The sequence below is a fragment of the Chanos chanos genome, chromosome 1, assembly GCF_902362185.1.
Source record: "Chanos chanos chromosome 1, fChaCha1.1, whole genome shotgun sequence".
Taxonomy (NCBI): domain Eukaryota; kingdom Metazoa; phylum Chordata; class Actinopteri; order Gonorynchiformes; family Chanidae; genus Chanos; species Chanos chanos.
In genome coordinates this window covers 18,386,777-18,407,210 of record NC_044495.1, presented here as the reverse complement: position 1 = coordinate 18,407,210, position 20,434 = coordinate 18,386,777, and the positions used below count along the sequence as shown (strand labels likewise).

The 20,434-nt window shown below is 41.1% G+C and overlaps 3 protein-coding genes across 3 annotated transcripts in view; 1 reads left to right on the top strand and 2 right to left on the bottom strand.

The window, feature by feature from the left end:
- The window catches only part of chst11 (carbohydrate (chondroitin 4) sulfotransferase 11), a 21,792-nt gene extending 14,045 nt beyond the window's left edge, over window positions 1–7,747 (bottom strand). The window contains exon 1 of the mRNA XM_030767991.1: window positions 7,630–7,747. Within this exon, the coding sequence (XP_030623851.1) occupies window positions 7,630–7,747 (118 nt within the window). The remainder of the gene's footprint in view (window positions 1–7,629) is intronic.
- A 1,433-nt stretch (window positions 7,748–9,180) lies between these two features.
- Window positions 9,181–14,572, bottom strand: LOC115806986 (thioredoxin reductase 1, cytoplasmic). The gene is made up of 14 exons (XM_030767880.1): window positions 14,535–14,572; window positions 13,891–14,008; window positions 13,496–13,568; window positions 13,023–13,115; window positions 12,688–12,830; window positions 12,378–12,493; window positions 12,027–12,252; window positions 11,600–11,683; window positions 11,420–11,496; window positions 11,112–11,286; window positions 10,780–10,887; window positions 10,514–10,609; window positions 10,205–10,339; window positions 9,181–9,925 (listed from the first exon to the last, which is right to left on the bottom strand). The coding sequence occupies exons 1-14, from the start codon at window positions 14,570–14,572 to the stop codon at window positions 9,860–9,862; spliced, it is 1,548 nt and encodes a 515-aa protein (XP_030623740.1). The 3' UTR covers window positions 9,181–9,859.
- A 1,696-nt stretch (window positions 14,573–16,268) lies between these two features.
- On the top strand, window positions 16,269–19,536 carry nfyba (nuclear transcription factor Y, beta a). The gene is made up of 7 exons (XM_030770308.1): window positions 16,269–16,317; window positions 17,163–17,256; window positions 17,711–17,844; window positions 17,960–18,157; window positions 18,419–18,497; window positions 18,795–18,874; window positions 19,063–19,536. The coding sequence occupies exons 2-7, from the start codon at window positions 17,163–17,165 to the stop codon at window positions 19,093–19,095; spliced, it is 618 nt and encodes a 205-aa protein (XP_030626168.1). The 5' UTR covers window positions 16,269–16,317; the 3' UTR covers window positions 19,096–19,536.
- Window positions 19,537–20,434: the final 898 nt, after the last annotated feature.

The window sequence follows — 20,434 nt, the reverse complement described above, 5'->3', positions numbered from 1 at the left end:
TGGGTATAACTAATTCCTGAATCATTACATAGGGTTTGAGCCAATGCTTTGTATGTAGCTCTTATGTACTGCAGGACTCTTTTTGACAACATCTCACAGTGTTTTATCGTCCTGCAGTGAAAGTAATACACCGTGTTGTTTACCCAGACAGCTGATCAGACAATCATATATATATATATATATATATATATATATAGAGGGGGAGAGAGAGAACAGCTTGAGTAAGCAGGTGTCGGTGCTGTCTGGTGCGTGACAGCGGCGAGGCGGAAGGCGCTCAGGAAAGGAACGCGCGCTTTCTGTTCCTCCTCCGGGGATGAGTCGTTCCGCAACAGCCGACACCAATGTCACCCCAATGCCAAGAGCTACGGACGATTACATTATCTATCTGTTTCTCTGTCCCCCCCTCTCTCTCTCTCTCTCCTTCCCGTTCTCCTCCAACGAATGAAGAAGGGATCATCCGTCTTCTCTTATCAGTCATCAACTTCTTTCTTATACCCTCAAGGTCTCTCTCTCTTTCTCTCCATCCTCAACTCTCTGCATCTTCACCCTTACAGCCGTATTTAACTTCAAATGCTTCTAAATGCAAGTGATTCAAAGTCAAACGCTGACGTTAAAGAGAGAGAAAAAAAAAAACACACGCCTGAATGAGAGAAAAGCACCAAGGGCATATTTTCAGACGCATCATTTGCTTCCTTCTTTTCTTTTTGCATATAAGAATGGACACGTTCTCTCTGTCGCCCATTCTCTCTGTCGCCCAAAAAAAAAAAAAAACAAAAACAAAACCCAAACCCCAAAAATATGCTCTGCACTGTAATAGCACAATTTTACTCAAACCTGAAACACACAAGGGCCCAGGCTGAAGTCATATAGAAAAATATTCCCTCTGTCATTGTCCTGATCCAGCACTCAGACTGACCGTACTGAAAGAATATGTACACATTACGAGCCTCTCTCAGCTCTATATATAACTCCACTGTGGCTGGGCTTATTCTCTCACACAAACCTCAAGCCTGTAACTTCAGAGGCTACACCCCAAAGAGGCAGAGCAAGGGTGAAAAAGGACAGAAAACAAAGTGAGAGTGTGAGAGAGAGAGAGAGAGAGAGAGAGAGAGAGAGAGAATCACAAGCATAACCAGCTTACAACTTATCTGCAGTAAACTAATTTGCACTGCACAGTTGGACGTCACATACAGTGGTATAATCCATCAGCAGCCCCTCAAACCATCTGTATGTATATAGTTCAGTGAACCAGTGACACAGGAAAGTTTAAGTGCACAACTGACCTTCGGAAACCTCATTAAGGCCAGTTCTTTATGACTCAGAAAGGCCTGTGAAGAGACTGTGAGGTTGTAAATAAAGTGTAGTCACACTCACCAGCACACACAGTCCTCTTGAGACCCATACTAATGATACATGCAGGACATTACCAGAGGAACATACCATTATTGCTCCCCTAGGAGACAACTAACAGCACTCTCAGAGTGGTGGTGAGTGTGTTTCAGTAGCCTGTGAATTTCAAAGCAGGCTACAGAGCAGCAACAGAATCTGAGCGTTTTCACGTCTGGCTCAGCTAGCATGGCCCAGTCATCTTTCTCCTCCTCACCCCACTCTCGCTCCTTCACTCCTGTCCTCTCCTCTCCTAAAGCTTGTCAGCTAGAGCTCATTACCTCCAACAGGAAACATCTTATCATTAAGGCCCTCCTCTTTCATTGGTATTCTCAAGCCTAAACTCCACTGCAAGGGATTTAGAAGAGCTAACATAACAGCTCTGAATTAAACAGCTCCTCTCTCTCTCTCCCTCTCCCTCTCTCCCCCTTGATTCCTGGAAATGACTACGGGAAATGCGGTCACACTCTTGCCAGAAAAAAAGGAGAGGAAGAAGAAGACGTGTCTTCACAAGTAAGGTCTCTTCAATTCAGTGCACAGATCACCACTCAGAGCAAGCTCTTCTGTCTGTCTGTCTGTCTCTCTCTCTCTCATTCCATTGTTTTAACTGTTCTGTGAGCACTGAGAAGTCACACAGACAATACAGTCTGATAAAGAAGTTCTCCACAGAGTAGTCACACAGACAATACAGTCTGATAAAGAAGTTCTCCACAGAGTAGTCACACAGACAATACAGTCTGATAAAGAAGTTCTCCACAGAGTAGTCAAAAAGACAATACAGTCTGATAAAGAAGTTCTCCACAGAGTAGTCACACAGACTATACAGTCTGATGATTATGATTTGTCAGCTAACAATTTTAAACTGAAATAAATATGTCACTTCTTCTTGGGAGCCAGTCATAAGGATTGATCACTGATGGGACTATGAATCAGCTTATACCCATAGGACTCTGGATACTACTTTGGATACTGTGGACAGAAACAGAGACTAAACAGCACTCTGTTTCTCGCTGGTGTAGTGCATTGTGGTCTTTCAGTAGGCCAAGGCAAACTGTTACACAATGCTTTAGTGAATAGTCAAAGCGATAAATAGCACTGAGGTCTGGCAGTGTATTGGCTTGGACTTCTATGTGTTACCATTTGGAGCATGCTCACACAGAGAGGCTCATAAATCACTCCTTCACCACCCTCAACTCCCATCATGCCTCAGAGACAGTTGCTATGGGAACAAGAAGAGGAAGTGTGTGGATGGGATGTATCAATGTCATGTAGTCCTTAAAACACTGATTAGGTATAACACACCCAAATATCTGTCTGTCCATCTGTCTGTCTGTCTGTACGTCTGTCTATCTATCTATCTATCTATCTATCTATCTATCAATCACGAAATCAAACCAACACTCTGAAGTCACATTCATATGCATTTAATGAATCAGATTCTCCCTGAATACTGAAGCACAATGCAACAATAATCAAGCCCATAACAGCTGTGCTAAAGTCCCTGATTATGAAGTATAATCCCAGAAGCCACCACTGATGCAAGCACACCTAAACAAAAACACATAATCAAATTATAACAGAGAAGTCAGCTGGGTTCTGCACACATGCACACACACACACACACACACACACACACACACACACACACACCACATATGCTCACTCACACACACCGCAAAATTACAGAGTAGACGAGAACTCTGCAACTATGAGCTGTTAAAAATAGACGGTGGAGGAAGAGACGGCAGAGGCCAAAATCATGAGACTGAGTAGAGTGTGTGTCTAAAACCATTATCAGCAGACACACAGTCACTCCCTCACCTCCACCCACACACACACACACACACACACACAAACAAACATATCCACATTGACTTTTCACCAAAATATACCATACACCCACCGTTTCCATGGTGAGCCCATAACCCTCTTCACCATACCCTCCCCCCTTTCTTTCTCATACTTCCATGACTCCTTTACTCAGACTCCCTCAGACTGGTCCAGTAAATAACTCTTCATCAGAGACTGCAGTGATTCATCTAGCTGTACTGCAACAAGACAGATCACCTTCAAACAAAGAGGAGCTCACACAGAGTAAGAGAGAGAGGAAGAGAGAAAGAGAGAGAGAGAGAGAGAAAGACAGAGAGAGAGATAGAGCGAGGCATACAGAAGAATGAGGGAGGTATCAGAGAGTGAGGAGCAGTGTCTGTAATTAGTCAGACAGAAGCTGGCATAATACAGCTCTATGAATTGACCCGGAATTCTTCTTCAAAAACACTCTTCACTACTCAACGTTATGGACGATTTATAAAGTTTCACTTTTACACAGACGAAACAGCAGCACGTAAGAGCATTCATGGGAAAAAAAAAATCTACACCCTGCTGATCTGGTCATAAAATAAAACCCTACATAGCATAAACACAACATAACCATCAAAACTTTGGTAAGGCTCCAACATGGCATCAGCAATATTGCACCTACAGTGCAGCAGTGAGAGAAGGGGGTCTAGTAAAGAACACGCTGTGCCATTCTCTATGCCCAAACACCACCAAAACCTTTCTCATGGCTGGAATCCAGATGTTACCCGTAGAAAATGACACTCAAGACATTTTCCATCATTAGTTGTAATGTTCCCTCACCATCGGCATCGTGGGGCAAGAGCAGCAGTCAGCTTAATGGACCTAATGAGTTTAAGATTACACCCCACACACGTGTGATCTGCTCCTGTAAAGCAGACAACCAACACCTCCACAGCTATTAGAGATTAGAACGTGAATACGTGAGAGAGAGAGAGAGAGAGAGAGAGAGAGAGAATTGAGTAACGAATGACACGTGCAGATGCATGTATCCTTTGTTACTCTATATTAGTATTAACCTGTCATCTGTGTGTATCTGTGTCAGAGTAAGAGAAAGAGGACTAACAGGTAGAGAGCAGTTAAAAGAGTGTGGATTTAGGCATGTTTATGTATTTATGTGTGCCTGTATGCCCAGTGTTTAATAATGTAAAGGAGAAAAAAAAGCGTAGAAAACTCTGGATGGCATTAACACACATTGTGTCTGAGGGACAAAGGTGAGAGTATGTCCCCCAAGGAGTCCATATTTGTGTGTGTTTGAGTGTAATTATTTCTGTAAATGATGTCTAAAGTTCAGCTTTGCGGCCTAAAGAATCTAGGTCTTCCGTGTTTGTGTGACTATAGAGCAGAGAAGTAGAACAAGTACATCCAGATCACGCAAACAGGATATGCTATTTACGCACCCCTGACGAGCATGAGTGAAGAGAACCAAAACATGGCCCGAGAGAGGAAGCACACGCGCATACAATCTTCTTTTGACATTTTTACATTGCTTCTACTCTCTAGTCCTTTGGCCTTGTTCCTGTGCACACTTGCAATCAAAGTTTGTCAGAGCTATTGGTAGAAGGTAAACTGAGTGGAAGTGAAAAAGAACAAGGGAGCAAGTGATAGACTGAAAGAGAGGAGACAGAGAAAAAGAGTTGTGTGTGTGTGTGTTTGAGAGAGAGAGAGGAAGAGAGCTGCATAAGAAGAAGAAGAGGCAGAGGAAGAGAGCGAGAGAGAGCGAGAGAGAGAGAGAGAGAGAGAGAGAGAGAGAGAGAGAGATGGAGGAAGATAGAGGAGTAAGAGGAAGTAATTTGAGATTAAGGCACCACAGTTGCAATACAAATGTGGCTTTAGCAATACAAATGTGTAATACCATTGCGCCAAAAACATAATACTGAATCAGGTAAAGCAAAAAGTGAGATTTAGAGATAAAGAAAGCTAGAGATAGAGAATCAAAGTAAGAAAAAAAGAAGAAAATGAGAGATGAAAAAAAGGAAGAGAGGTATAGAACATGTTTAACACATCGCTGAAGGGTGCAGCCTCCCTGAACTTGGCTGAAAATCTTACATCCCTCTCAGAGGAATTTTGCTCCCCAAAAACATTCCAGCCAAGAGCATCTCCTCACACAGTCTTTATTTCTCCCTTAAAGTGAAACATTAAGAAGCAAGTTCATCACCATACGGCTTCATTATACCTCAGACATATGGTTAGTCAAAAGCTTGGATTTTGGAATTTTTACCTTTTTTTTATTTTTCACCAAAAACATTAATTTTCAGTAACAACCTAAAATGATGCATTGAAACTACACTGATTTACTGGGCCATTAACAGTTGTAGTCATGTCAACAGTGAGTTTCCAAATAAAGGATTCTTGGTAACACAGCACAGGATTTCTGAGTGATTTGTAATCATGTTAAAAAAGATCTCATTCGCTCTCACAGCAGGAGCTTCAAAGCACTCTCTTTTACTGTTGCTCTTTAAAACAGGATGGAAACCTCTTCTCACTAAGCCAGACACGTATTAGGCCTATTACACATACTCAACATCAACATGTGAACAATAAGAATCACTGGTAAATACTAGTCTACTGAAATAATGCATCAGAGAAGCATTGTGTTCATTTAATTATGAGGAGGAAACTAACAAATCAGCAAGGGTAAAATGAAGTCTTATCGTTCAGGCATACTGGTTAAAGTGCGTTAATAGGTATGTCTGGTTCCAGCCTAAAGGGCCTGGTCATGTGATAATTTGATAGAAGTGCAGAAGAATCAGAGAAAATATCCAAACCTGCACAAGGCACACTATTCATACACACTGCTGAATTCATGTGTTAACTGTGTCTATGCACACATGTGGCTATACTCAGATCATGTTCAGTGAATTAATGAGTGATCTTGGATGTCAGTCTGTTACATATGCAACAGACACTCGAAAGTCATGACCCCCTGAGAAGCATAGACTTTGTGTAGTGCTGTGAGACTGACATAAAACCAGTGCCTGAGGTATGCCTGTTAATATAAAACGTCTTCTCCGTCTCTCCTAGGCATACACAGACAGACACACAAGACAAACGTGTACAAACTTGTAGAACATGAAAAGCATTTCACAATCAAGATATAACCGTGAGAAATGCTGACTACTGTTCACACAAATACAACTCGAGACTCGCACCAACGCGCATGCACACAACACCCTTAAATGGAGCATTCTCTCAAATGTTTCCAATGAAGCCTGAAGTCAATGTGCGAGATCACAACACAGAAGAACGGACAATAGCGCTCCATAAAAATGGGGAGGGGTGCGCATCTTTGTTTCCTGTGGCCTTCATTTTTGTTTTCTACAGTAGAGTGCATATCCTAGTGGACTTTAAACAACATCCTTTTAATTTTTAACTCGTATTCGCATAATAGCGAACTGAAAGTAGTTACAATGGTCATGCCGGCGGGCTGATGAGAACGTTCGCAAGTCTGTGGCGGTGATGACTCACCGGCTCCAGAGAAATTCCACCGCAGCGAAGAGCACGCCGTCAGAGCTGTTACTCACAACCTCACTACATAGTAGTCTTTTATTGTTTGGTCTGGTTCTTTAAACTACAGCGCATACTGTCTGGATGTCTGAACTGCAGCCTACTATCAAAACGAAACACAACAAAGGAGTATCGGAAAAGTCGGATGTGTCGGAGACACGTTTTCTTATGCCATTAGCCTACCATTCGGAAAAGTTTGTACAATGTCTTGCTTTCGAGTGTCAAAAATAAATGCGAATAAACTATAAAAGATAACCTCTTACAGTTTTTTTATCCTGTCTCCAAATACTCCCCGGCGGTTTTACAACAATCATAGAACAGTCAACGATGCGCACACTACATTATCACAGACGCGACTTAAGTAGCAACGACTGACTCTTCTGTCTCGGACTGATAAACGCTGCATAGAACTATACCATACTACTGAGACGCTTTCTGACAAGTATAACGCGCCGGTTCCCCTGGTTCAGCAGCGATGCCGTCCCGCTATGTCAATATTGAGGCATGGATGTTTAGACAGTGCCAGTCTCCCGTCTGAAAGGGGCACTCTTTGATTCCCGGCAGTACAGAGTGTCTACTGTACCCGGACAACGCGCGAATCGAAGCAGTCCGCAGCTGCAATTAAACGGAAACAATGACTATCCATCGGCGCAAACCACAGGGTAAACTACCACTCTACAAAGAGAAGCATCAATAATGCGTTATGACAGTGAATCCCCTGTGATGTCATGTCTCGAACGTTTTCGTTGCTGTGGATACGCATTCCTTAGACAAAGCATGCATATAATGTGTAAGACACAAGGAAAAAATGTGCGAGAGAGCCAATACAAATGTGTGATCAAAATGGACTGGTTCAGTGGGAAACCCGCAAACTCCTACCTGGTTGGAACATACTTTGGAAATAAAAGATGACCAGAATAAAAGATCCCAAACAAGTAGCCAACACCATCCGACAAATCCTGCTCATCCTCATCAGATCCAGTAATGTCTGTTTCATGGCTGGCGGACTGTCTGAGGGAGGGTGGCTTTGCGATGAGCTTGGCTGCCGCGCCCCGTACAGCGGTTGGTATCGCGCTGCGCTGTTATTGATGCTAGCTAGCACTGCTACCGCCTGCGTCTGTCTCAGCCTCAGTGAACGCAATTTCGTCCCTGGAGTGTACTATTTCTCTAAGCACACCAAACTACAGGGGTAGCGGAAAACTCCGCCAGCCCCCCTCCCACAGTAAAAATGAGCGCGTCCATGTGGACTGGTCTGGCTGCAGCAACGCTATGCATCAGCATTACTGAAAACCCACTCATTAGTTCTGATGGTGTTTTCGTATAGTTAAATTGGTCCTCTATCAATAAAAGGCGCCCCCACTGCCAGAAAGATATTATGAGCCCATTTGATAAATAACGCGCGTGGGAAAACTTCTGTGGTGACAATAAATGTGTTAATCTATTACAGCATAACAGTTTCAACACGTCGTACAGTTGTTCCTGGGAGCACTGTTACAGAGTACCATACAAGTGGCCCGTATTACGTTCAAAATAAATTAAGACATACTTTGTATTCTTTTTGAAGAAAGTGCTTAAGCTCCTAAAAAAAAGTAGTGACGCCAATGGTATGGGTTAGACAGATTTCAAAGCGTTTCAATACACCCTGCCATAGAACTGTACATTTTTTTTGTATATGAACGGCGTGGCTGCACCAAAAAGCCTTTTTGTGACAAAAGAACATTAATCTAATTTTCGTATGACTATTAAAATACAGTGTTAAAGTGTAAAAACTTACATCAAAACGTACAATGCAAAACTCACATCAATAAAAACTAAAAATACATAGAAGTTGGCTCATCTAAATCGAAAGCGCCTTTATCTTCCTTCGTGATGACTACTCTAAAGAGACTGAATGAGGAGAGCCGATATGCTCTATGAACTTACTTACAATTACTTAAAATTGCCTTTAAGCAAGCAAGTGCACAAGCATTGAGACGAAGCGTCTCAAGAGAATCAGACGTTCTAATATTGGAAAAATAGATTTGTCAAGCCATAGGCTGTGTGAAGTCACAAAGGGAGACAGGGAGATAGAATAAATAGGGCGCCCTCTTGTGGTCAAATAGGTAAACAACAGAAACCATGTTCCATGGCACTGAACAATGCAGAAACACCTTCAGCACAGACACAGACTGACATTATGTATACACATGTGACTGAATGTGTGTGTGTGTGTGTGTGTGTTGTTTTGAGTTCTGAAATTCTTATATTTTTCTCAAATTTGGTTAAGCAGCATTTTCAAGACATTTAATTTTCTGCCCATTTAAATTCAGTGTATCTATGAGAGTTGCATAGATAACAGCATATTCACCATTGTCATGTTCCTCAGCACTTCCATAAATGCACTGTGGTTACTTCAAATGTGAACAAATTCTCTATCATGAATAACTTCTATATTTTTCTGCATTTATTACTATACAATGGCAACAATCAATTTACATTTATTGAAGACAACCTTTTAAAGATTATGATGAACCATCATTTGTTCCCTGTTAAAGCTACTGTCATAAGACTCACGTAGAAGCATACACACAACTTTGGACAAACACTGCACTCGCTTTTCAGTGCTGCTGGATTAATAGAAGTTGAATGTAAGATGTTATACATTTAATGCCATTACAAAACATAGTAATGAAATATACAATATAATGAAAATTGAATGATTTAACAGTATTGCAGGGTTGACATTAAATGTTCATCATTTTTAGGGTTAGCGATTAATAAGCATACCAACTAAAATCTAATTCATTGGGTATTGTAAGGAATGTAAAAGTCATGGGGATAATACCTTTCTTCACTCTCAAACTGAATATTAAAATACAGACAATAGGATCCATCATTGTACAAAAGCAGTGCATCAGTCCCTGCCCACCTGTTTTCTAGGTTTCAAGCTGAGACATCATTGGTCAGAGTTGTCCTGCTATTTGTCACTCTCTTTTTGGATCTTCCGTGGAATCTCTCCTGCCATTCTCACTGTTAACAGGTCAGTTCTCACAGTCCACCTGTGTTTAAGGTAGGGATGTGTGCGGCTGTACTGTCCTTGACAACAGTGAGTGACAGCAGGAAGTTAACCTCAGCAGTTTCCTCTGACCTGCATGGCATCAGACTCACGCTGAGTCACTGTCAGATTGGTTAACACCTAACAGACAAACACACACACACACACACACACACGCGTGCACACACACACACACACACACACACACAAATAATGAATCTTCTGAATCATTAATGAAACATCTGGATCTTTAAATCAGTATTTTAACCTAAGGTACATTGCCAATAAAATATTTAGCCTAAGGTACATTGCCAATGTAATGGAGTTACATTCAAGTGCAAACAACCTGATCTAAGTAACCCACACTGACGTCTCTCAGTGAGTTTGTGTATGTGTGTGTGCGTGTGTGTGTGTGTGTACCTGTGCACAAACAGAATGAACAGCGACAGTTGTGTCCAGCTGGTCTTTGGTCAGTCCACACCTGAGTGCCGCAGCAAAACCCTGAATGATCTCACCTGCACTGGGCCCTAAGACATGGAGACCAACTACACGTCTCTACGATGAAAGAAAACACACACACACACACAACCATAAAACACGTGCATATGTGATGACAATGAACAAAAAGGCTATTAAAATAATTAATATAATCTCTGAACTAGATTTTATACAATACTCAATACTATACTTTATACTCTATACATGGATTTTATATACTGAGGATCTTACATTGTCTGGTATGTGGCAGATCACTTTGGCATAGCAAGAGTTCTTATTCCTGGCAGGTAATGTCCACTCAAGAGGCCAGAAAGGGCTATGATACACCTAATACAAAAGGAGGAGAGAGAGACAGAGATGGGGGGGGCAGAGCCTCATGTTAGTGTAGTTCAAGGTACTTGTGTGAAGATGTTTTGTACTGATTCTTTATCACTATATAATAAATATGTGTGTTTATGTGTTTTCTGTGTCTGCAGGTGAGTGTGCATGCTCATTACCTCTATGTTTTCCTCCCCAAAGCTCTCACAGGCTCTCTCCTCTGACAGACCACAACACGCGTATTCCATTGGAGTGAACACAACAGCAGGAGAGAAAGAGTAGTCACACTGCCAAACACAACATATATATATATATATATGGATAGATAGATAGATAGATAGATATAGATATAGACATAGATATAGATATATACTGTGTATACACTTTTCCAGAGAAGTGACTGATGGATTATAGCTCAGTCTGACTATATAGCAGGAGGAGAGTGGACTGACAGCATAATGAACAGAGAAATGAGAAGTGAAACGCCGTGACGCTGTGTTTTGCGGTTAACCTTGATGCTGCGTTCGCCGTACAGTCTCTGCGCCAGCATGCGTCCAGCCAGTACACTGAGGCCTGAGTTTGTACGTGTTGTTGGGTGTGTCAGCGGATTCTCCTGGGATGAACCAATCGCGTAGATATTTGGAACATTGGTCTGATCATTTCCATTCACTGAGATCTTCCCTGTCCTGCAGAACAGAAATCATCAAGTGAGTGAGTGGAGCCGGAATAGTGGTGTTGGATGTGATACATTATTTTAGCTGCGCCACACAATATTTAATCTGATTTAATGGACACCCACTGAGGGTCTGCTCACCTAACCTCTTATTATAGTTCACACCAACATTCTCCAGACCAAGATCTTTAGTACACGCCTCCCTGCCTAATGACAGCAGTACCTGCAAAGACAGAGAGAGAGAGAAGCATGCAAGCAATGGTGTGAACAGCATTTACAAAGTTGCCAGGTATAAAACTATCAAATCATATGTTGTAAGCACTTACAGTGTTAAATTCTCCTTCATACGTCTCAGTCCCTTCTGTAGAGACAGCCATCACTCTCAGCTTACCCTCTTCAACCTGCTCTATCTGTGATATGCACACACACACACACACACACACAAGGATTTTTTTAATTAGTACATATACAAAATAAATATATTAATAAAACATACACTCACCTCCTCATACTGTTCAACTCCTCACTGTATGTTTCTATTACATTGACTGGTATTTACCTGATACATACACGCATGTACATGCACACACACACTCACACAGAGAGAGAGAGACAGAGAGGGAGACAGAGAGAGAGAGAGAGAGAAACTAACCTACATAAAAAAATGAGTAAAAACTAAGCAAGAATGCTGCTATTCATTGCAACTTCCACTGAATCCATTGCAATTACAACAAAAAAGTTATTCAGCTCTACCTGTATAGGGATGTAGTGATGGAGAAAGTTGACTCCATGGACATACATATGGTTCTCGATCTTCTTGGTCACCTTACGGTCAAAGCCTTCGAGTAGCACTGACTGCACCATGACTGTGACATCCAGTCCCAGGCCAGAGAGAAAACCAGCACACTCCAGCCCCTCAGCCGAGCCCCCTACCACCAGAGTACACCCCACAGAGTCTGGCACTGCCAGAAGGTCATCACTATGAAACAACACCAACACCACAAGTCAGAGGTGAGAGAGAGAGAGAGAGAGAGAGAGAGAGAGAGAGAGAGAGAGAGAGAGAGAGAGAAAATGTCATCACAGTGGTTTGGATAATCTTCTTACCATGTGATGCAATATTCCCTGTCACCAGGGATCCCTGGATACTGTTGCCTGTCTCCTGTGGCAATAACAATCACAGCTGCTGTGTGTACTGTCTTTTCTCCCTGCGAGTTTGTTGCCTGGGACAAAATATACTGTGTTATCATCCAGCACAAATCCAGCCTGTTGAAAATGAGTGCAAACGAAAACTGAATGTTCCTTTTCAGAGCGTGGCCCCTAATCTCTCTTCTACGATAAGAGGCCCTTGAAGCACCGGAGTAAAGACTCTAAATCTCATTTGCAGCCTGTGGGCTCACCTGCTGCTTGAACTCACCTCGACAGTATGAGAGCCCAGGAATCGTGCACGAGCCTGTATAAAGGTGATGTTACTTTTCCTAAGCTCTTGTCTGCACTCGAAGCTCTGAGCTCTCCTAAACTGCTGCACAGCTGACACCACCTCACTCCAGCTGTGGGAGACTGGAAAGAACACAAATATGAACACACACGCACACACCCGCACGCATAAGCACACGCATACATGTATTTCTGCTTTATGTTTTTGGAAAGATGCTATTACTATAACATTTGTGCAGTTGTAATAAAAAGCTCTTTTGCACATTTGGTTCATTCACATCTCCCTCTCTCTCTTTCTCTCTCTCTCTCTTTCACCGTTTTCCAGTGGTCTCCAGCCATAGTGTGGTGCATCTCTAAGAGCATTCCCAAGCAGAGCAGCCTGGTGAAGCAGTTTGCTGGCTACAGAGCCTAAATTCACACAGAAATCACATTAATGAATAACTGCGATCAACACACACTGCAAACATCAGGACATAAAATGTCGTTCTGAAAAGGAAACACTGCAGAATATGAAGATATTAGATGAGCATTTTTTGTGGAGTATTCTTTAAAAATACAACTGGCAAAAGTATAATGCACCAGTATATATACAGAGGCACAGAGCAATTCAAAACATATATGAGAGGTACATTATGTTTCTTTTTGAAGACATTAGCTGTCAGGAATGGGGACATTAATGAGAAGACAGATCCTCAGTAATTTCGAATTCACAGGAGTGGAAGAGAATAAGAGCAGCTATAGTTGATCGATGCTCATAAACATATTCGTTGCCTGACGGAAAGACTAACCCCATTTTCTTCCTGCAGGGGAGGGAGACCCATAATCTAGTACCAACACCATCTTCCCCAAAGACGCTGCCTCCTGTGGACAGAGACTCAGTCATTAGTAAACACCAATGGTGCAGACTGCTCTGAACTCAACTTCAATGAAATCAAAACAAGGACAAGGAGTTGGAGTTGTGAGGGACGAAATACTACAAATGAAATGACAAATGGCACAAGAGATATAAAACCGTGTAAGAAAAAGATATAAGAGCATAAAAAGCGGAGGTGCGGAGATAAAGGTAAGCAGTACAGAGATGGGGGGGAAACAGAAAAAGACATTAATGAATACAGAGATAAAGATAAGCAGTACAGAGATGGGGGGGAAACAGAAAAAGACAGTTATGAAGTAAGATGGAGACCTTGGCTACTGCGAGACCTGCTGATCCTCCACCAATAACCAGCAGGTCATAGTCATAACAGCCCAAGGCTTCTGTCTGTTCCATGCTGCTGGCGAGCTGGTGTGTGAGGTCTCTTTTCCTGAAAAGGAGCAACAAGACACTGAAGTACAGACACATGTCCAGAACCATTTCACCCTTTTTAAGTGCCATCTCAACTAGGGTGACTCAACGTCAAACAGAGTGTGTTTGGCCCTTAACTATTCTGAGAACTAATGAAGGCCATGCTATAAATAGACGATATCAATGTAGTTTCCACTAGATACAAAGCCAAAAGACACTATGGCAAAAAGATACTGCAATTTCTAATACAAGCTTTCAAACACACAAATGAGTTGTTGATCCTGAGCACCAAGACCCGCTTAATGTTTACCTTAGTCTGTCTGCCACTTAGGACCTCATAACACAGGCAAACACATTTCTACTATAATCACACCTGTAATACATATCGAGCATAAACTTCAATATATGTACATTTCCAATCCTTATACACACATATTCAAAGTTCATACTGTTTAAAAATCATAATTAAAGGTAATAAAATTATTCTGGAATTATTATTCTGAAAGTGGCTGTGGAAAAAGCCTGTCAAACATCCTCAGACTTACCGAGCTTCAAACCCAGTCAGAGCCCCAAAACAAAGCATTCAAACACAGAATCTAAACACTATGACCAACATACTTGTAGACTTTGAAACCTCCTCCCCCTGTCTTACAGACCTAGACCAATGCTAAACAGATAAGGACATGTGACTCAATCATGGATGTATTCTATTTATGTAAAACACATATATGCCTAGGAACACTGAATTCGTTTAAGTAAGAACATGGTTACAAATCAATTAACAAACAAACAAAAAAAAAAATCTGAAATCATAGTGAAACTGTTCTTTTTTTCTGAAAGAAGTTTAAAAAGCAAGGAGACAAAACACAACATTTTTATATGTTAGGATATGGAAGACATTTTACTGGACAAACAGAGAGAGAGAGAGAGAGAGAGAGAGCATGCCTGTGTCAAATGAGCAACGAGCTCTACTCTTCATTCATGAGAAGATATACTCCAGAGCACCTCATTCATAAATATTTCAGAGAGGAGTAAAGTAAAGTTCTCACTGAGTAAAACTGGCAGTCAGGTCAAAAGTGACAGCTGTTCAAGGGAAACTGGCTTCCTACTCTTTGACAGATTAATTCAAATATTCATGTTGTTGTCAATGTCAGGCAATTGCAAGCAGACTGTCAAATAAGGTAACTGTGTCTGATGTTGAGAATTTTGACATGGGTGTAATAGTCCCACTCAAAGACGAGATTGCTGTTTACTTCTATGGAGAGGATGAAAGGGGAAATCATTTAGACTTTGCCCTGTTGGAGCTGTGCACCGGTGTGAGAAAGCCCCTGCCAAAACAGCCCTAACCCAGACAGAGGAGGAATATACGTTAGGCCCTACTGTGCATCCAGAATGTGGGGTAAAGAAGACAGAGCTCTGTTTTATCACTGAACATCAGAAGCTATTAGATGGTGTTAAGAGTCATACTGCAGATAACACTGTTCAGCTCTCCAGTCTTTGATGATTACTGTCTGCTCATTATGTTTGCATATAAAGGAGGGGGGGGGGGGGGGCAAAATTAGAAGAATGACAAAACATATCTTCTCCCCATGACTGCAATTTTTGTGAGGATTATAAAACAGTCTTTTAAGCACAGGAGAGAAAACTTCTCAGAGCATTTACAGAGATAGAACAACAAAGGTTATGTGTTTCAGGAGGCACAAAAATGAACAAATGAGAGAAGATAAGGGTACTGCAGGAAATCCAGAACTCTATAATGAGAATTTCTGTCAGGTTATCCTTGGCGAGAAAGAGAAAGAGGGGGACATTACAGAGAGTGAAGAAGATGGAGATTTAACAGAACAAGAAAGCCATGGACACATGTCCAAAGCATGAATCCCTCAATATTTATTTGAAAAACAGATAGTATTACTTTGTGATTCAAATTGAGTGCTTTTTGGACCGATGCCAATTTTGTGTTAATCTAGCGATAACCAAAGCATGTTTTAAGTTACGACACAATAAATATCCACTGAACGAGTCGTTCCTGGGCAGGTATATGTTCTAACAATGGGCTCAATGTCTACTTAGGCTTAAGAGATGGATAATTTACTTTTGCGAAATTTATACTGAAATTTGGAAGTGCGCTTATTTTTCATGGTGACTTTCACAGTGGATTGACAGTTACATCGCTGCCAGTGGACGGTTGCTGGAATTGCCGCCTAGTGGATAAAGGAAATATTGCACTTTGGACAAGCATCTCCGCGCTGGGACTGGTTCTTTCGCAGCCATTTTCTGTCCAACCACACGGCCGTTCAGAGAAGGTAACCAACCAGGGCTTCATTGCAGGTTTGTATCTGGCTCCGGCCAATGATTGCTAACCGATTTCTCGTTAGCTCGAATGGAAATGTCCGTCTCTGAGTGATTGTTATTTGTTGCCTGTGTGAATGTGCGATTGAAAGCAGGAAGTGTTGAGGAAAATATAGCCTACCAATTATACGACTGAATCGCAGTTCGTAGTTGCCCGACAAACACAGGCCCAGACTACAGTCATACCGGAGATTTTCCGTGTGAACACAAACGTACAAGTCGCTGTTTAAGACGAATAAACAATAATGGGTAATTTGTTGTCACAAGCAACATATATTTAAGCGATACAGTCACAATGTCTGTGGAAATGTTTTGGCTTTTCCATGGTATTGTCGGTAGAAAACTAATATACCCAGGCAATAAAGTTTTGTGTGGTTTACTGTATGCTACCTATTTGGTTGTTGTTTTAGCTAATTCCAACTTCCTAGCGTAGTAACCTAACTAATTCGTAATGTCATTGCTCTACGGATAAGGTTTACTCTGAAAGTTTATGCTGAGTGTGTCGCCTGGACTAAAGTATTGGTACGGGAACTGCATTTGTCATAAATGTTTGGAGTGAGTAAATGGCTAGGTTAGGACTGAATACATTTACAGTGCAGCTAGCCGACTGTTAGCAATAACAGTTAACCGAGCTAATTAACCTAGCATCATGCAGACGAACAGCTAGCTGTACACCCACATGCTATATACCTACTACAGTTAATGTTTGATTTAGTATAACTATGTATAAAGGCTAAACATTGCTGTGTTGTGAATTACCCAACGAACCATGTCATTTTCATGGATGTGTTAAACTGTTTAAACGTACTTTGAATCCCGGACAGATGGACGGAGACAGTTCAACCACCGACACCTCTCAGTTGGGTATAAGTGGAGAGTACATGGCTAGTGGCCAATACGTACTTCAGAGTCAGGACGGTGAGTGACCTCGCACTGAATTGGTCAGTTTGAATCTTATTTGGCGCAATTTTAAGTTTTCAGCTGGATATTTTATAAAGATGCACCAGGGCACTGTGCGTCCGCGAAAGAGTCACTTTTGATCAGTGACACAGTTGTTAATCAGGAAAAAGATATATTAGCATCTTCCTAGAGCTGAAGTAACAGTCTCGGCTCATGAAGGGGATTGTTATTGACAGTTTGGATCTAATGTGTTGGACTTAAATTGGGTCCAAAGTATCGTGATTGTGATACCTTGTTACATTAATCTCTTGAAGTTGATTGAAAGTTCATAACTAAGATAAAAACTACCAAAATCTATACAGTCTGTATTAGGTACATAAAACTAAAGTCTTTATGTGCAGTAAATAGTTATATCTGTCCATTTGAGATTGATGACATTTTTCTTAATTTGTAATTTACTGTCTGCTCTTAGACGATGGTGAGGGAAGTATAAATGACCATGAAGATGGAAATGGCAGTAAGGACAATCTGCGTGAACAGGATATTTATCTTCCTATTGCCAATGTAGCTCGCATCATGAAGTATGCTGTTCCACAGACTGGAAAGGTAGTGGTGTTTCTTTTTTCTCTATCTTGCAGTCACTTCCGACAGAGATTGAATCCCATTGACATCTAATGAAAAAATATAACCTGCTTCGGTGAAAATGTCTCAATTCTGACAGATAGCAAAAGATGCTAAGGAGTGTGTGCAGGAGTGTGTGAGTGAGTTCATCAGCTTTATCACCTCAGAGGCAAGTGAACGATGTCACCAGGAGAAACGCAAGACCATTAACGGGGAAGACATCCTGTTTGCCATGTCCACACTTGGCTTTGACATGTATGTGGAACCACTCAAACTCTACCTTCAAAAGTTCAGAGAGGTATGGCTCATCTGTCGTTTCCTGCTAACACACCAGTAGCACTACATTCCTTCTCACACAGAATTTCATTCATACTTACAGACCTGAATGAAAACGCGCACACAAAGTTCACCAACATACCTTTGGATGACTCTTTACAGAGAGCACATTTACAAACATGCTTCCCCTAGCTTGCTGAACATGAGTGTTTTTAAGGCTGTGAGGAGAAGTGTAAGGTTTGGCTTAGCTAAGTCGATGGGATAATGTGGTGTTGTTTCCTAGGCGATGAAGGGCGAGAAAGGGATCACGTCAGTGGCTGTCGCTGAAGGGCTGGGAGAGGAACTTACAGATGAAAACTTCAGTGAGTGAAACCTCGATGAGTGATTATTAATTTATTAGCTGTATTGTGTATGCGTAACTGCATACACATATGCTATGATATGTTTTAGAGTTTCTGGTAACACCATAGATTGTGTTGTTCCTCTTAACATTCAATTTTTTTTTTTCCCCATTACAGTTGAGTGGTGGTTTTGTGTGTGATAAAAGTGACACATCTAATTAACTAATGAATGCTTTTCTTTCTAATTGTGTGCTTTCATGTACTGAAAGTTGTGGTTACCTGGTACCTGGTTAATTTTTGTCTCTCTCTTAATCTCAGCAAATCAGCTCTCTACAGGACTGATCACAACTGATGGACAACAGCAGAACGTTATGGTGTACACCACATCTTACCAGCAGGTTAGGGTTATACACGACACATCACATTTAATGTAAACCATACCACTGAGGAATCATCCAATGAACTACTGCTTTGAATTTTAAAAATGAATCACACACACAGTTTTTTTGGTGAGTCTGTGTGTGTGACTTGTTGACTAATAAGAACAATCAGTGATTCTTGTTTTGTCAATCTGTGTCTGTTTTAGATCCCTGGTGTCCAGCAGCTACAGTTCTCATGAAGTGGTTGAGTTTGTGATCACAGAGCTACTGGACGGCCCAAGGCTTCGCTCTCACCTCACAGAGGATAACAGTGTGGCAGCTTCTAAGGGCACAGACATGAGTTTGTTGGAAAAAAAAAGCCTGATTTTGTAAATTTGAAAGTGTTTGTGTGTAAATCATTCAGTAGTTCTTTGATTACTATGAGACACATTAATCTCAGACACAAAACTGCCTGTGGTCATTTTCGACCACAGATCTTAATTTGTGATATTGTCTTCCTTTTTTAGGAATTTTGAACGTTTGACAAAGGGGACGCAGGTGGAATGGAACCTGTTTTAAGGGCGGGGCTTGAGAATTTCATTTAGGTTTTTGCAACAGTGGGATTCTCAATGGGTTTCTGTTTGAATCATGCAAACAGTTTTGTATGTTTAATAACTTAATATTGTGTCATGATAATTTCTTGAATTAAAGTGTACAAATCATACTGTGTGCTTAAGTTGGGTATTCATTTATTCATAGTCATCAAATTAATCTGAAAACAAACAAAGCAAACACCATCCTTACAGAGGGTTAAAGTGACTGCTTTATTGGTATTCTGCTAATACATGTTTCAACACTGGTTCTTAACAATTCACCAGAACAAACTGAAAGACACTCTGCAAATAACCTTTGGCTATGAGAACATGTCGACTTTAATGCACGTTTTTTCATTTCTTGTGACAATTTTTCAGTACAAGATAAAAAGTGAACTGTAATATTTTCACTTAGGTTAATATAAAAAAAGGCATAGCATATTAGAAAGTGAAAATGAGTACAAATTCACTGCATATACATATTATTGCTTTAAAGAGGACAGTAAGCTACTCTGTTATTTCGAAATACTCCAGCAGCTATCTGAATCGTGTGGCCTTAAATTGGCACCAATCGATGTCTTACCAAATGTGACCTTTATAACACAAAACACGGAGCTCTTCTCTCATTAAGTGTTGTTAAGTTTTAATCAACTACATGTTGTAGAAAATCTGGAACCAAAGCTATTTTAGTAACCGTTCTACTGAGGTAAAAAACTCACACCTTTCTCAGGTAAAAACCTTAAAAAATCCCACATACTTCAAGGAATGAAACTGATAATCTAAAATCCCCAGGTCTAAGGAATGTCCAACTCTGAACCCAAAATAACATGCAGTGCAGGACTGGCTGCCTACACCAGTAAGGCACATAACAACTTGGTCCTGGTCTGAAAACTGGCTCTTTTTTAGGTGACTGCTTGCCCACTCCGTTTTCACCCGGGTCAGTAATGGATCTGACAAAATGGAAACTACAGTGACTTCCAGATGAAGGTGATACCACATCAAAATA

What these genes read in the sequence shown, in the direction of transcription:
- LOC115806986 (XM_030767880.1), bottom strand. Translation starts at nt 14,572, where the DNA reads ATGCTTTGTTTTGGGGCTCTGACTGGGTTTGAAGCTCG. An exon ending in CTGGAGACCACTGGAAAACG is followed by an intron (nt 12,831 to 13,022) that starts GTGAAAGAGAGA and finishes TGTTCTTTCCAG; the next exon opens with TCTCCCACAGCTGGAGTGAG. An exon ending in TTCATTCTGTTTGTGCACAG is followed by an intron (nt 9,926 to 10,204) that starts GTACACACACAC and finishes TTTGTCTGTTAG; the next exon opens with GTGTTAACCAATCTGACAGT.
- nfyba (XM_030770308.1), top strand. Translation starts at nt 17,163, where the DNA reads ATGGACGGAGACAGTTCAACCACCGACACCTCTCAGTTGGGTATAAGT. An exon ending in CGTACTTCAGAGTCAGGACG is followed by an intron (nt 17,257 to 17,710) that starts GTGAGTGACCTC and finishes GTCTGCTCTTAG; the next exon opens with ACGATGGTGAGGGAAGTATA. An exon ending in ACCTTCAAAAGTTCAGAGAG is followed by an intron (nt 18,158 to 18,418) that starts GTATGGCTCATC and finishes GTTGTTTCCTAG; the next exon opens with GCGATGAAGGGCGAGAAAGG.